General features: G+C 38.8%; 4 protein-coding genes across 5 annotated transcripts; all 4 read left to right on the top strand.

Moving 5' to 3' along the window:
* The first annotated feature begins 408 nt into the window (after positions 1 to 408).
* LOC9328375 (endonuclease III homolog 2, chloroplastic) lies at positions 409 to 3,332 on the top strand. 2 transcript variants are annotated; one of them, XM_021013442.1, is made up of 11 exons: positions 409 to 648; positions 730 to 848; positions 994 to 1,060; positions 1,167 to 1,229; positions 1,306 to 1,424; positions 1,769 to 1,835; positions 1,957 to 2,048; positions 2,240 to 2,377; positions 2,466 to 2,570; positions 2,716 to 2,799; positions 2,966 to 3,332. In XM_021013442.1, the coding sequence occupies exons 1-11, from the start codon at positions 492 to 494 to the stop codon at positions 3,107 to 3,109; spliced, it is 1,155 nt and encodes a 384-aa protein (XP_020869101.1). In that variant the 5' UTR covers positions 409 to 491; the 3' UTR covers positions 3,110 to 3,332. The 2 variants fall into 2 exon arrangements, with proteins under 2 accessions (XP_020869101.1, XP_020869102.1); XM_021013443.1 differs by having other exon boundaries at positions 736 to 848.
* A 431-nt stretch (positions 3,333 to 3,763) lies between these two features.
* Positions 3,764 to 10,535, top strand: LOC9325640 (ATPase family AAA domain-containing protein At1g05910). The gene is made up of 11 exons (XM_021013437.1): positions 3,764 to 3,893; positions 4,484 to 4,747; positions 5,054 to 5,155; positions 5,262 to 7,085; positions 7,167 to 7,355; positions 7,500 to 7,636; positions 8,202 to 8,444; positions 8,916 to 9,102; positions 9,355 to 9,420; positions 9,519 to 9,768; positions 9,942 to 10,535. Exons 2-11 carry the CDS (start codon positions 4,523 to 4,525, stop codon positions 10,343 to 10,345), a joined length of 3,627 nt encoding a protein of 1,208 aa, XP_020869096.1. The 5' UTR covers positions 3,764 to 3,893; positions 4,484 to 4,522; the 3' UTR covers positions 10,346 to 10,535.
* Positions 10,536 to 10,706: 171 nt separating this feature from the next.
* On the top strand, positions 10,707 to 13,068 carry LOC9325641 (B3 domain-containing protein At1g05920). Its single transcript, XM_021013444.1, has one exon. The coding sequence runs from the start codon at positions 11,059 to 11,061 to the stop codon at positions 11,899 to 11,901; it is 843 nt and encodes a 280-aa protein (XP_020869103.1). The 5' UTR covers positions 10,707 to 11,058; the 3' UTR covers positions 11,902 to 13,068.
* On the top strand, positions 13,069 to 15,225 carry LOC9325642 (B3 domain-containing protein At1g05930). The gene is made up of 2 exons (XM_002889532.2): positions 13,069 to 14,136; positions 14,834 to 15,225. The coding sequence occupies exons 1-2, from the start codon at positions 13,198 to 13,200 to the stop codon at positions 14,915 to 14,917; spliced, it is 1,023 nt and encodes a 340-aa protein (XP_002889578.1). The 5' UTR covers positions 13,069 to 13,197; the 3' UTR covers positions 14,918 to 15,225.

Below are 15,225 nucleotides of genomic sequence, written 5' to 3' on the forward strand. Positions count from 1 at the left end.
CAATCGATCTTCGAATTCTATTTAGCTTCAGTTCTTCTCCTCATTTCCAGCCAATCATTAGTTGCCAACTCACAACTTACACCTCCACCAATTAGATTTCATTAACCTTCCACGTCATCCCAGCCTACCATTTTCCTATAACAAAATACATACTCATTGTTATCTAACTGAAAGCTCAAGGTCTGTGAGAGCAAAAACGTGAGGAAGAAGCTAATTAGAGAGAGAGAGAGAGAGAGAAACTGAGCCAAGGTGTGAAAGAGAGTGTCCTCTCTTGCCCTATATACTCCTCTACTTACATTAAATAACGTCACAAATTAAATATTATTGTCAAAATTAATAAGCTCACCGATTAACGTCCGTCGAATTTAATTTGCTCCTTGATTTATAACCATATAAAAAAAAAAAAAACAATTTGGTTTGACAAAAAAACAAACAAATAATTTGAGCAGTTTTTATCATCTGACTTTGATGAAACACAAAAATTGGCTCTTATGATTCTCACCACCGGAGCCGCTTCAACAATTCCCATCGCCGCTCGAGTTTTTAACGCTATGAATCGCCGAATGTATGCTGCTGCTACTCTATCATCTGCCAAATCCATCTCCGCAGAATCCCTAAATCCTCGTCCGGATTCCAATTTCGATTCAGGTCTCCTCTCTCTCCGAATTTATGTACTGATTCGTAACTGGTCCATTTGTTTATTACTCTAGTTGCTTGTTTTGGTATCAGGAGCAGCCATTGGAACTTCTGAGTCTGAGACTCGAGTCTCTTTAAGGAAGAAAAGGCTAAAGCAGGAAGATTTGGAGCCTGTGCAGCAATGTTCCAGCAGAGGAATCAATGCCCGCAAGGTATATATATAAATCTTGAGAGCTGCAGAGATTTGTAGGCAATTTGTTTATCCCTTGGCTTAAACAGTTTAGTTATTTCCAGAAACTGTTCAAGCCATGTATTATATGAATTATGATCCTCTTGGTCTTTGTTTATGTAATGCAGGAGATGTGTGGATTGCCTGATATAGAAGAGTCTCCTTACAAGAAGACTAATGGATCTGCTTCATCTAGTAAGTCTCACTGTGTATAGTTACATTTTCCCCCTCTTTTTTTTATATATATATATATATACTCTCCAACTCATAGCTAAATTTCTTGTATGAAATGGTTTTGCAGGGACGTCAAAAATAAACTCATTTATAAAATCAACAGAAGCTAGCACTTCGATCAAAACAGCAGGTTTTCTTTAACGTACTACAGTTTGGGTACATTTATTCTTTATGGAAAAAGGGATGTCCCTAAGATGTTTATTTAGGCATACCACCTGAAAACTGGAAAAAAGTGCTCGAGGGTATTCAAAAAATGAAATCTTCAGAAGAAGCACCGGCTAATGCTGTAGAATGTGATAGAACCGGAAGCTTTTTACCTCCAAAGGTAGAAATATCTTACTCTATATGGAATTGAGTTATTGCTGAGTTTGTGCCGATTGGTTTTATGTGGAAGTGTGCAGTGAGATAGTTTCATTGCTTTCTCAAATATTACTTCCCATTTGTTTTTTTATTATTACTTGGTACTCTATGCATAGATTGGGAACCAAGTTCCAAGTGGTTTACCGTGAATTGGTAACAAATGCTAGCTTACGATTAGAAAATTCTCTTATTCTGAATTCTTGCTTCCTTTGTTGTTTTCACATTTCATAAATTGAAATTGTGCTTAAAGGTAGATAGAAGGTCGCCCTTCTTGTTTTTGCTTTTGACCTTATCTCGCCCTATTTTTAGGAAAGGCGATTTTATGTGCTCATAGGAACACTTCTTTCAAGTCAGACTAAAGAGCACATAACTGGTGGTGAGATTTTAATTACTTAGCCCATGTTGCAAGAACGCTTAATTTCAGCATTCTAGTATCTCTGATATCATCTAAATCTCTAAGTTTCCTGATATTATATTCAAACACTTCTAATATGCAGCTGCAGTAGAACGACTTCATCAAAATGGCCTTCTCACTCCTGAAGCCATTGACAAAGCCGATGAGTCAACCATTAAGGAATTGATCTATCCGGTACATTATCCCTTTGTAATCTTACTTCATGTTGTTGAAGGGCTCTTTGACTCTGCTATGACCCCATCTGCCATATTTTTCATGAGAAGTATTTAGGAAATGAAAAGGAAAGGAGTGAGAAACTATAAATGGAAATTGTTGTTATCATTTTAATTTCGATATGAAACTTACTGTTTGCCCTTAACTTTTAGGTTGGATTCTATACTAGAAAGGCTACTAATGTGAAGAAAGTTGCAAAAATTTGTCTAATGAAATATGACGGTGACATTCCAAGGACTTTGGAAGAACTACTCTCACTTCCAGGAGTTGGTCCTAAGATTGCTCATCTGGTAAAAGTTGCCAATATTATTCAAGCTTTGTAAGAGAGATACTTGTTTTCAAAGTTCTTAAAAGGTTTCTTTTGATGTCCTGCGATAGGTTTTGCATGTAGCCTGGAATGATGTTCAAGGGATCTGTGTAGACACACATGTGCATCGCATTTGCAATAGACTTGGTTGGGTGTCTAAACCAGGAACAAAACAGGTGCTTCTCTAACATCAGGCTTATGTTGAATTATATATGGCTATGAGATTGATTGAATGATTTCTTAACACTTGGTAAAATTTTACTTCTTCTTTTGTTTGCTCATCTGCTCTTGGTCACCTATCTCTAATTTGTGCTTGACCAGAAAACCTTGTCCCCTGAGGAAACTAGAGTAGCTCTGCAACAATGGCTTCCAAAAGAAGAATGGGTGGCTATTAACTTTCTGTTGGTGCGTCATTCTGGGAGATCCTAACTAAATGATGCATGGCCATACATAAAAAAATCTACTTACGACTATTATGAACATTTCATATGTCAGGGATATAAATGCTTGAAACCTCTATAACTCCAATTAATCTTCATCCTCTCTATTTTGTTGTCTGAAATATAAACAGGTAGGATTTGGACAAACGATATGCACACCGCTAAGACCACGCTGTGGAACTTGTAGTATCACTGAGCTTTGCCCTTCTGCCTTTAAGGAGACCCCGAGCACATCATCCAAATTGAAGAAATCTATCAAAAGCAAGAAGCTTTAGTCGCTTTGGCTGTGTATTACTCCTTCTAGATCATTTTTTAACCCATTTTGTGATTAGTTAGTCCTCGGTAAAAGTTAAATTGTACCCAAGAAATTGTATAGCTTTACGGGGAATGCAAGAGCATCCCACTTGTGTAACATAAAGACTGAAACTTGGGCAAGTATACTTTTAATTGATTATTACGAAAAAAGCTTATAAGATAATTCAAGAACCTTTTAAATGTTTTTCCACTAAAAGCAAGTGATTTGGAGTCATCTACCTTGTAATCTATCTAATTTTGTTAGCAAACTTTAAATTTTTTTGAATTGCCCTCATATAGAATTAACTGATATTCTTTTTTTGGTCAAACCAAAATTAACTGATAAACAAATTGAATTTTGCAAGACGGAAGAATCCTCCTTACTGATGGCTGTCACATTGGGTTTAAGAAATGTTAACGGTCATAAAAGTTTTAATTTTTAAACTAAAGGTATAAAAGAATGAAAGTTATGGGGTTAATATTATGACATATGATAAATTTCGGGGAGTACTTTCAAAATAATCTAAACTTGGACTAGGAGAGAGCTAGGGATAGAGATATTCTTACGTCCAAACAGAGAGAGTGGGGAAGAAAATTTTATTAAAGCAGCAGCCGGAAAAATAAAAAGAAAAAAAAAAAAAAACGCTCGAAGAGAGAAAAAAAAAAAAAAAAGAGGGAGAAGAGCAACGAAGACGGACCTGCAAATTCTGCAGTCTCCACTGACACTTTCGATCATTCTCTCTGTTCACCTTCTTCAATCCTCAGGTTTCTTCGTCTTTATGTTATCATCTATCTCTTACGCTTGTTCAATTTTGCATTCTCTCCGTTCATTTCTCAGTTGATTTGTCTCGTCGAGTTCTTTGGCTAATGCAATCGGATAAACAGTCGTTTTAGTTGTTGATTAGCAAGAATCTCTTCATCGTTCTGAACAGGAACCGTTGATTTGATTGAGGATGATCATTTTCACCTTCAGTTTCTAGGGTTTGGTTTAGAATTTTCTTTGTTTCGCTAGGAGGTTTAGTGGCTTTCTCTTTGGGGTTTATCTCTATGAATGCATGTCTATTAGGAGTCGGCGTACCTAGAAAGGGCGTGTCTATGAGAGAATGTTAGATGTGTTCCTTCTGGGATTCTTTTGATTTGCGAAATTTGTTTTTCCTACAATTCTTCTAGTGTTTGAGTGTTTCTTCTATTCTACATGTCTGATTCCTGTAGATTACGTTGTTTGTGGTATTTGAGATATTCTCTCCTTTTATCTGATAGAAATTGCAACTTTGTTTTGTTAGTTTTGAAATTATTTTTCATTTAGTGTGCTGGTTATGGTGTGGAAATTTGATCTGTGAATCTTGGATTTGTAGTTTATGGAAGGAGATAATCATCAGAGGTAGCATTTCTCCATGCATCCTAAGCGATCAAGTCAAGGAGATGGGTCAGTTACTAAGCCAGTTAGAAGCAGTGATAGGCTTAGGAGGAGGCCCAAATTGTATAATCGCTCATACGTATACTACTCACCAAACATATTACATAATAGGAAAAGAAACGCAAAGACAAGAACGGCAGCCTCTCAGATCGCAAAGATGCTGCACAAAGGGAACCGTCCAGCGAGGGCATCTAATGCCGCGGTAAGCATTACATGTTTCTTCCTATGATATTGCATCAGTGCTATAATATCTGGCACTTCACCTTGGTTTACTTTAATTTCTTTGATAGTTTTATCCTTCAGTACATCATTGGTAAGTGGATATATATGATCATCTGTTTTTTTTATCTTGTATTGATTTTGTATTTTTACTGGTTATTGTGTCTGCGGAGGGTATCAGGGGGACAACATGAAATTAGTCTGATCGGTTCTTTTCTTTGTAATGCACACTGTTTTTCTTTTTGTCTGATTAAACCAGAATGTTGATAACATTGCTCATGACTTACAGCCAATTGCATCTGATCTCCGGCGTTCCACGAGGAAGAGAAGAATTTCTGTAAACCTTGAGGACTATACAGACAGTTCTGGAGCGGAGGATGAAGATATGATGGTCAGGATATATTCCTCTTTAAAATGGCACTTCGATAACGTAACTTAAAGCTATCTTATAAGTACTGTGGTATGCCTGCTGAAAATAAGTTTCTGTTCTTTTTCAGAGTCCAGCATATCGAACCTTGAGGAGTAGAGTCTATAATGGAGTTCATAAAAATTACTCAACTTCAAAAAGTAGAAAGGATATGGATGCTGAATTGGCACCACGTCGTGAAGGTCTCCGTCCTCGTCGTTCAAATAAACGACTGAAAACAGAATCTGGTACTGACCAAGATACATCAGAAGAGAAAGATGGCCAAGATGAAACCGAGAATGGGAATGAATTAGATGATGCGGATGATGGTGAAAATGAGGTTGAGGCTGAAGACGAGGGTAATGGAGAAGATGAAGGTGATGGCGAAGATGAGGAAGAAGAAGATGGTGATGATGATGAAGAGGGTGATGAAGAACAAGAGGGAAGGAAGAGATATGATCTGCGAAACCGTGCTGAAGTGCGGAGGATGCCTACAGAAGAAATCAACAAGCAACAACAACCTAGATCTCCTCGGAGAGTATTGCACCAAGGCATGGGCACCAGGGTTGGAAGGCATGTTAGGAGAGGTGGGTCTCGGCCTCACAAGCGCCATCGTTTTACAAGAACAGATGATTCAGATGATTCTCTTCTTGTGGACGAGTTGGACCAGGGCCCTGCAATTCCCTGGGCTCGAGGTGGAAACAGATCTGGAGCACCTTGGCTATTTGGGGGTTTGGACACGTATGGGTCAAGTTCATTGGGGTTGAACGTTGGAGCTTCTGGTTGGGGTCACCAGAGTGATGGTTTGGCTGCATTAACTTCTGGTGTTCAGACTGCTGGGCCAAGCTCTAAAGGAGGTGCAGATATCCAGCCACTGCAGATTAATGAGGATATAAATTTTGATGACATTGGTGGGCTGTCCGAATACATCAATGATTTGAAGGAAATGGTTTTCTTTCCCTTGCTGTATCCAGAGTTCTTTGCAAGTTACAGCATTACTCCTCCCAGAGGTGTACTGCTGTGTGGTCCTCCAGGCACGGGTAAAACACTGATTGCTCGAGCATTAGCATGTGCTGCTTCAAAAGCTGGACAGAAAGTTAGCTTTTATATGCGGAAGGGTGCTGATGTTCTTAGCAAGTGGGTTGGCGAAGCTGAGAGACAGCTAAAGCTACTCTTTGAGGAGGCTCAGCGAAACCAGCCTTCCATAATCTTTTTTGATGAAATTGATGGTCTTGCTCCTGTAAGATCTAGCAAACAGGAACAAATACATAATTCTATTGTTTCAACTTTGCTGGCGCTGATGGATGGCCTCGATTCTCGTGGTCAAGTTGTTCTCATTGGAGCAACAAACAGGGTAGATGCAATAGATGGCGCGTTACGCCGCCCTGGCAGATTCGATCGGGAGTTCAATTTTTCTTTACCAGGCTGCGAAGCACGAGCCGAAATATTGGATATTCACACTCGTAAATGGAAGCACCCACCTACTAGGGAGCTGAAAGAGGAACTGGCAGCTACTTGTGTAGGGTATTGTGGTGCTGATCTAAAAGCTTTGTGCACTGAAGCTGCGATTCGTGCTTTTCGTGAGAAATATCCACAAGTTTATACCAGTGATGATAAATACGCCATAGATGTTGGGTTGGTTAACGTTGAGAAGAGCCACTTTGTAGAGGCAATGTCAGCTATTACTCCTGCTGCCCATAGAGGGTCTGTTGTGCAATCCAGACCACTCTCTCCGGTTGTATTGCCATGTTTACATCGACACCTCCTTGAATCCATGAGTATAATATCAGATATTTTTCCCTCGTCAGCCACGTCATCGGATTTGACGAAGCTGTCAATACTTTCATTTGGATCTGCAATTCCTCTTGTTTATCGACCTCGACTTTTGCTGCTTGGTGGTGAAGGAGTTGGACTGGTAATTGCTTGTCGTTTCTTGTGATTATGTCTGAAAGCTTTATTATTATGAACTGAATTCACTTACTTGTTAGTCGAACAGGATCATCTTGGGCCTGCAATTTTACATGAGCTAGAAAAATTCCCTATTCATTCTCTGGGACTTCCATCTCTCCTTTCGGATCCTGGTGCAAAGACCCCGGAAGAGGCGTTAGTACATATATTTAGTGAAGCTAGGAGAACAACACCTTCAATACTTTACATACCAATGTTCAATAATTGGTGGGAAAATGTAAGTGTGTTTTTATTATCTAAATTCCACTTTGCTGCAGTGACTTTTGGAGATCATGTTTACATGTTTGCTTAATACAATGTAGGTTGTCCTGTTGGTTGTTTTAGATTGCTAGTCTGATGATCTTGATACTGATGACTGCAGGCTCATGAACAGCTTAGGGCTGTATTTCTGACTTTGTTAGAAGAATTGCCATCAAATCTACCCATATTATTACTTGCTACATCTTATGGTGAATTATCTGACGTGGAAGAGCAGACAGTATTTGACAATCGATCTATGTAAGTTTATGTTTTGCTTGTAATCACTTTGTCCAGTACCATACTACAACTTTATTATTAGCTTTTCTTTTGTTTTCCCATAAAAGCTGGTAGGTCACTTTCTTTGACCTGCTTCTCCATATAATTATATACTGTACAAACTTCTTGTGAAAGTCGGTCATCTTTTCAATGTCAAAAGGCATGCATTAGTAGCATGCATGTGAGTTAGTAAGCTGTAGATGCTTACGTATGTTTTCCAAGTTGATGTTTTTGGTTTGTCTAAAATTGATTGGCAAGTAATGATCAGATTAAGTTATTATGAACTTATACAATATATTTGACAAATTACATGAAAGTTCAGAGAAAAATTCCTGTGAAATAGCATTGCATTTTTATTGGTGTCATTCCCCAACTTAGCTACTTTTTTTTTTTTTTTTTTTGTTAACAATGTTAAGTGCAACGTAGCTACTTTTTCCTTGGTTCTCGTTACAAATATAATTTTCTTCATTCTATTGGTTTCCATGAAATGGTCCTCACGCTTATGGTTTATAATTCAGTTTCTCATACTGTGTACATTTGTTTTCAGCTATACTGTGGACAAACCATCAAGTGAAGATAGGTCTTTGTTCTTTGACCGTTTGATTGAAGCTGCTCTCTCAGTTATTTCTGGCTTAAATGGCAAACCATTTGGACCACAACCCCTTCCAGAACTTCCCAAGGTTCCAAAAGAACCTGCTGGTCCAAAACCTGCAGAAGTAAAAGCCAAGGTGGAAGCAGAGCAGCATTCCCTTCGACGATTGCGTATGTGTCTCAGAGATGTTTGCAATAGGTAAATGTGTCTGGGCCCTCACGTTAAATAAACACCCATGCAAAGTGTGACTCAACACAATATTTGGTAGCTGTAAATGCTCTCGTTTTATCTATATGCTTATGTGATAGAACAGTTGGTTTGTAGATCAGGTGCACTTCAAAAAATACTGAGATTCAGCTTTTGGAAATACTTACCTGGTTTCTTCTCTGTCATTTTTTTATAATCTTCATTACACTCTACTGCATGGCTTGCAGTGTGTTTATGTTGAAGCTTTATTATTGTTGTCTTTATACTTAGATCAAGAACGCCTTTTACTTTTTGTCAACGGAGATGAACATTATTTGATATAACAGTACTGATATAGCTCTCAAATTTTACATAGGGTAGCCTTGCCATTTCTATAATGTAGGGAGTTTCTTTAATTGTCTCTTGTTATTGGTTTTTTTTTTTTTAACATATTGTAACTTATGGGATACTTTTGCTGTGCAGGATACTATATGATAAAAGATTCAGCGCATTCCACTTTCCAGTTACGGACGAGGATGCTCCAAACTATCGCTCAATAATTCAAAATCCAATGGATACGGCTACTCTGCTGCAGCGTGTTGATACTGGGCAGTATCTGACATGTGCACCGTTCTTGCAAGACGTTGATCTCATTGTGAGAAATGCCAAGGTGCACTCCTGTTTTACAACACATCTCTTTTACATGGCTATTAAACCTTGACAATTCAAAAAATGTGGTCACTGCACTAGAAAGTTATAAAGAGAGAGTTGTTGGTTGGTGTGGACATTGTCCTTACTATTCATTTTTTTATCATTTGATATTTTGAGGGAATAGATGCTTCCTTGAACAGAATGATTCAATGCTAATGAATGAGACTCTTACCCATGAAGTTTGTTTTAACTTTATTCAATTATTATCCAGGCTTACAATGGAGATGATTATGCAGGAGCGAGAATTGTCAGTAGAGCCTATGAGCTTCGAGATGTAGTATGTTTGCAAGTCTCTAATCCCCCATTTAAAATTGCTGCAAGTTTATCATCCCCCAAATGCTGTTATCTGAAGCCATATTTGTCATTATGTTTCAGGTGCATGGGATGCTGTCACAGATGGACCCAGCGCTGCTAACATATTGTGATAAGATCGCAGCTGAAGGTGGTCCTTCACAGATACCAGATGATCTGAGTGGATCAATCCTCGGTTTAGCTCCTGTTGTGCAGATGGGAACTGTTACTAGAACCAGTGCCCGACTTCGAAATGTGCAGCCAGAGGTTAATTTAGATCGAGATTATGAAGGTCTTAAAAAGCCCAAGAAAACTACTGATGCTGTCTGTACAGGTAATGCCACTGCAACCGAAGATTTGGTTCTTGTTTTACATGTTAAGTGTCGGTGGTTTGCTTTCCCTTGAGACTTTTGAGTTCATACGATCTCAGGTTCCTAGATGTAGAAAAACTCTTTGATAATGAGACTTTTTAATACTTGTGGTGTGTGTTTACGTTGTGATGAACAGATTCAGCTGCAGACAAATCACAAAACCAAGATGCAAGCAAAGAGATGCCATCTCCGGAAGCGGCCAACACACAGTCAGCAGTTCCTTCTCCAACAGATGGTGATAGAGAAGACCGAAGCGAGCCACCAAGTAAAGAGGCATCTGCAGAAGATGTGAGTGGTGATTCTTCCAGGGATTTTGCTAAGTCGGATGAAGAAATTTCAAGCCAAACAGAATCTGTAAAGGGACTACTCATGGAACGCACTGACAACTACAGCATTCCGCAGATGGAGAGGCTCTACACTCGAATCATGAAGGGTGTTCTTGAGACTTTAGACAAAGGGCTTCGTGATGATGATAATAACCCTAAGCATTCAATTTTGAGATTTTTGTCGGAATTCGCTCAGCATCAGGCGAATTTCTGAGGCTAAATTTTCTCATATCGGTCACTAGGTAGGTTTGCTTAAAGAAAGGAACAAAGAAGTTTTTGTTTTTAATCCGGATTCTTCTTTGACTGAAAAAGCTGCAAGAACAAATGGTAGTAGTTTATCGTTAGGATTCTATTGTAAAGTTGTACTTTCATCTTTCATTCTTAGACAAAAGCCATAAAGAAAACCAAAAGGATTTCTCGATTAATCTTTAGCCTATGACCGTATCTTGTAATTGTTCTTTCTTGTTTGGCTTATAAAACCATCTCTCGATGTGGTGTTGTTACCTACTACTATACAAGTAATTTGGTCAAAGATGAAACACAGCCTAGCATCGTATATTTTAAATAACACTATGAAACGGGAATTTTAGTAAAAAATAAATGAAACAAAGAAGAAAATAATCTTTGGGTACTCTCTCTAATTCTCTGTCACTCGAGTTTCTGTTATGACCGTTGGAGATGAATTCGAGCGGGAAAATCAACCTGACGCACTGAGACTTTTGTCAACGCTTTAAAAACAAATTCTTAGACGCTTTTAAAGACTCGAGAGAGAAAAAATTCAGGACCCTTGGCACCATTTTCTCAACCGCTCTCTCTCTCTTCTTTGTTTATCTAGACTTGGCAATTTTTGTGCTCCTTTTCTCTACGCTTGAACAACTCATTTGGCTTTCGCGATTCATACAACTTCTCACCGGCATAGAAGAAGAGATGAGTTCGCGTGATAACCAAAAAAAACCCAAGACTGTCGCACAAGTAAGAGAAGAGAAAAGGAAGAGAAGAGAAGAGATGAGTTCGCGTGATAACCAAAAAAAGACCAAGACTGTCGCACAAGTAAGAGAAGAGAAAAGAAAGAGATTCTTCGATCGCGTCCCCAAAGGAAAAAGGGAAGGTCACGCATACCTTCGCAAGGATCCAGAGCCGCAAGTTGCTTCTGTCCCCAAGACTGTCCCAGAAGATAAAGATGTGATATTGGATAGAATCTTGAGTAACGTCCCCAGAAGAAAAAAGACTACCTCTTACGAATACGTCCGACCAAAAGACCCACAAGAACCGATAAAGACACCGGAAGTCCCAACCTCTTCTCGAAATCGGATAAAGGCACCAGAATGGCTTGTCCAGGTTATGAACGGCGCTGATGATCCGAAGCTAGTCATAGTGAAGACTCTGGACTCGAACGATGTTGATCCACTTCAAAACCGTCTCTCAATCCCTATCAATAGCGTAATCCAAAACGATTTCTTGACGCTTGACGAGTCAAGATTGATTGATGACGACGACATCACTAACCAAGGGAATATGGGTGTGGCATCGTTTCTTATGGATCAACGTAGTAAAAAGTGGAACGTAGGTTTTAAGCAATGGTTTATGACGACTGATTCAGGGAGCAGCTACTGGAGTTTTGTGTTGAGAGGTGAATGGAGCAACGTCGTTAAGACTAATGGATTGAAAGAAGGCGACAAAATCAGTCTTTGGTCTTTCAGGTCCAATGAAATCCTCTGCTTTGCCCTTGTTCCTCCCACGAGCTCTGTTGTTGATTCTGTAGATAAGTAAAAAGTTTTTATTTTTTGGGACTAGAAGATGTTACTATGGTTTTGGTACGAAGTTGGGATCTTTATCTTGTTGTTTTTTCTCTTCCATTAGTAAATTGATGAAGAAATTTCATTAGGAGTCAAAGTAAGTCGTGTGCTTTCTCGTTCAATGGAGGTCACTATACTCTCTGTTTACAGAAAGTTTATACTTTTGACATGACTCTGGGTTTGTTGCTTGATGTACAAGCACACATATCAACTTCAATTGCTAGTGATTTTTAGGCCTACTTTAGTTACTGCATTGGTCCAATGGTCAACTGTTTTGGTACATTCCTCCAAAATGCTCTTAGGGATCAAGATAGATTCTACTTATGTTAAGGCAGAATCCAGAAGGATCTTGAGTTCCTCTGATGATGACCCTGCAGAACTAAGACCCTTGTTGTGATTTGTGAGTGACAAACTTAAGACTATATTCTCTTCCGCATCCAATGTAGTTCTTCACCACATATCTGTCTCAACATCATCTGACTCCAATGCATTCGACGTCAAACGCTTCTCTTGACTTCAATGCATTAGCTATATATCGCCTGACTGCTAAAACCAATTCTATCCTCCATATGAAAACATCAACACAACATTTTCACAATCTTTGCCGCAGTCGATGAGGATCAAACATGTCTGACTTGACTAGAGTCAATCTTAAAATGTGTTGAACCAGCAAGTATTTATCCAACCATCTTCAGTGTTGTCACAGAGGTTGAGAGCAGCATAGCTTAATAATAATAAGTCTTGAAAGGCATAAAGTCAATAATAGTAATCCTTATATCTTCCGAGTTGCAAATTCTCTATCCTACACCTTTAATGGGCCTAAATTCTCTTCCCATTTGAAGCCCAATTACCAATTACAGCAATGCTTGACCCATCAATCCAAAGTCCAAACATTAGGCGATTCACTGCACTAATTACTGATTTTCGCTTAAAATTATATAAAAGTAAAAACTATAGGGAAAAATTACAAAAACCAAAAAGGAAGATTATGCATTTTGCCATCGCACATACATTTCCATTTAATGCATATTATTACACACACTCTCAAAAGACAATGATGTAAAAAATACGCAAGTCGGTCATAATTAATAGGGTACTAATCCCAATAGTTAAACTACAGTATTGTGCTGAAAGGAAAAAATGGAAAAAAAGACCTATTTAATAACGTCAACACAGGCACTTTCTTTTTACTCATTCTCATTCTGTCTCTAAACTTTCCTTCTTCCTCAAGCTTCTCTCTCTTTGATCTCGAGTTAGGGTTCCGATCATAATGACAACAATCGACGATGATCACACGGCTGAGAGAAATAAGATGGGGTCGACCTCGGAGCTTTATGAGTTGGCGGGTGTCAAGGCTACGTTGAATGATGCAGAACAACGCGCAAGAAAAGGAAAAGCCAAGATTGTCTCTAAAGAAGAAGACAACGTCTTTATCAAAAAGAAAAAAGACGATGACGAAGAGAGCGAGAAGAAGAAATTCTTCAGTCATGTCCCCAGAAAGATAAGGCCTGCGCTTAGATACCCACAACCTAACTTTGAAAACCCTAATGGGGCTTCTACTTCTTCTTCATCGCCTTGTTCTTCAACCTTACCCTTTGGAAACTACATCCCTGATGAGTACAAGAAGACAGAGATGAAAAACCCATCAAACACTAATCACCAATGGTCTCCATATCCGTGGCTAACGGAGTACACAAACCCCACCGAGGTGCGTGAGATGTTACAGAGAAGGAGTAGTGGTGGATTCAAGAAACCGAAGGTAACTTTTTTTCCAAGGAGGACGTGGGGGATGCCGTGGTGGCAATTTCAGGTGATGAGAGACATGAATGGAGAAGACCTGACACTAATCTTAGAGAAGACTCTGTCCAAATCTGATGTCAACCCAACACTGGGCCGTCTCTTAATGCCTTTCAACAGCTTAATCAGGAACGAGTTCTTGACGCCTGAGGAGCGGAGTATCATAGAAGAAGATATCGACAATGATGATGATGAGAAGATGGAAGTGGGAGCCATTCTCGTGGATCCAAGGTTTGAAAAGTGGGGTGTGGTTTTGAAGAAATGGGAGGTGGGGAATCATTCAGGAAACGTAAGCTGGAATTACTGTTTGACTTGTGGTTGGAACGATGTTGTTAAGGCTAATGATTTGAAAGACGGTGACAACATCGGTGTTTGGGCGTTTAGGTGCGGTGGAGTCCTCTGTTTTGCCCTTGTTCCTCTTTCTTTTACCATGAGATCACAGGGTAGATCCTATCTTCGTTTTTGAGACGTTTCTTGTGTCTGTTGAGCTTGATTAGTCTAATTTCAGGCGATTCTTGAGGTTTTTGGTCTAGTTACTACTTGGATTAGTAATTTGCAAAATTAGGGTTCTTTCTACGATTGTGATCGATCTTACACTTTTGTGGGTTTCTCTCTTTTATTATTAGCAAGTTTTTTTTTTTTTTTTTTTTTCTGATTCTATACTAATGATTCGATAAATTTTTTGAGATGAAGATGCTTTTTGAGATTGTTTGATAGTTTCCTTAACCTGAATCTTGATGAGGAGGTTACTGGAAAGTATTGTAAAACCTAAATCTTTTCTCCAATTTGCTTAACTATTGAAAACAAGTCTTTCTTTTCTTCCAAGTAAGTTAATAGCTTCTATATGAGGAGGCATAAGAGCTAAGAAAACAAATTCTCTCTCTATAAAACAACAGTCACTTTTTTCAGTTTTCACTCACATCCTCGTTCTCTCTCTCTCTCTCTCTCATTTTCTTTCTTCCTCACGCTCTTGCTCTCTGAACTTGATTTTGGTTTTCCGATCACAATGACGACAATCCAAGATGGTCTCGCGATTCTGGTAGATCAAAGGACTGGAAAATGGGGTGTGATTTGAAACACGGCGACTACATCAGTCTTTGGTCTTTCAGATGCCGTGGAATCCTATGTTTGCCCTTGTTCCTCCTCTTACATTGAGACAGAGTAGCTCTTCCAATGCTCTCCGTCTCTGCTAAGCTTCTTGTCTCTGTGGAGATTGATCTTCTTCTTGTCTAAGTTCAAGCGATTCTAGAGGTTTTTGTTCAAGTAATGGAGGTTTCATTATCAACGTTGTGGTTTTTATTGATTGATTTTACACCTTGTTGGCTTTTTTCCTCTGTTATTATTATTAAGCTTGTTGTTTCTGAGTCTATACTATGATTCGATGACTACTTTGACATAAGCATGCTTATGTGGTCTCTTGGACTATTAGATAGCAAAATCCAATTTTGATTACTAAGTCTAAGAACGAACTGATGAATGTTTTTAACATGACTCTGGTTTT

The sequence above is a fragment of the Arabidopsis lyrata genome (assembly GCF_000004255.2).
Source record: "Arabidopsis lyrata subsp. lyrata unplaced genomic scaffold ARALYscaffold_1, whole genome shotgun sequence".
Lineage (NCBI taxonomy): Eukaryota > Viridiplantae > Streptophyta > Magnoliopsida > Brassicales > Brassicaceae > Arabidopsis > Arabidopsis lyrata.

Excerpts from the sequence above, each read along its gene's own strand:
- LOC9325642 (XM_002889532.2), top strand. The coding sequence starts at position 13,198 with ATGACAACAATCGACGATGATCACACGGCTGAGAGAAATAAGATGGGG. Across the intron at positions 14,137-14,833 it reads GAGTCCTCTGTTTTGCCCTT|ATGCCGTGGAATCCTATGTT; the intron begins GTTCCTCTTTCT and ends TTGGTCTTTCAG.
- LOC9325640 (XM_021013437.1), top strand. The coding sequence starts at position 4,523 with ATGCATCCTAAGCGATCAAGTCAAGGAGATGGGTCAGTTACTAAGCCA. Across the intron at positions 5,156-5,261 it reads CGGAGGATGAAGATATGATG|AGTCCAGCATATCGAACCTT; the intron begins GTCAGGATATAT and ends GTTCTTTTTCAG. Across the intron at positions 9,103-9,354 it reads TCATTGTGAGAAATGCCAAG|GCTTACAATGGAGATGATTA; the intron begins GTGCACTCCTGT and ends ATTATTATCCAG.
- LOC9325641 (XM_021013444.1), top strand. The coding sequence starts at position 11,059 with ATGAGTTCGCGTGATAACCAAAAAAAACCCAAGACTGTCGCACAAGTA.
- LOC9328375 (XM_021013442.1), top strand. The coding sequence starts at position 492 with ATGATTCTCACCACCGGAGCCGCTTCAACAATTCCCATCGCCGCTCGA. Across the intron at positions 649-729 it reads GGATTCCAATTTCGATTCAG|GAGCAGCCATTGGAACTTCT; the intron begins GTCTCCTCTCTC and ends TTTTGGTATCAG. Across the intron at positions 1,230-1,305 it reads CACTTCGATCAAAACAGCAG|GCATACCACCTGAAAACTGG; the intron begins GTTTTCTTTAAC and ends ATGTTTATTTAG.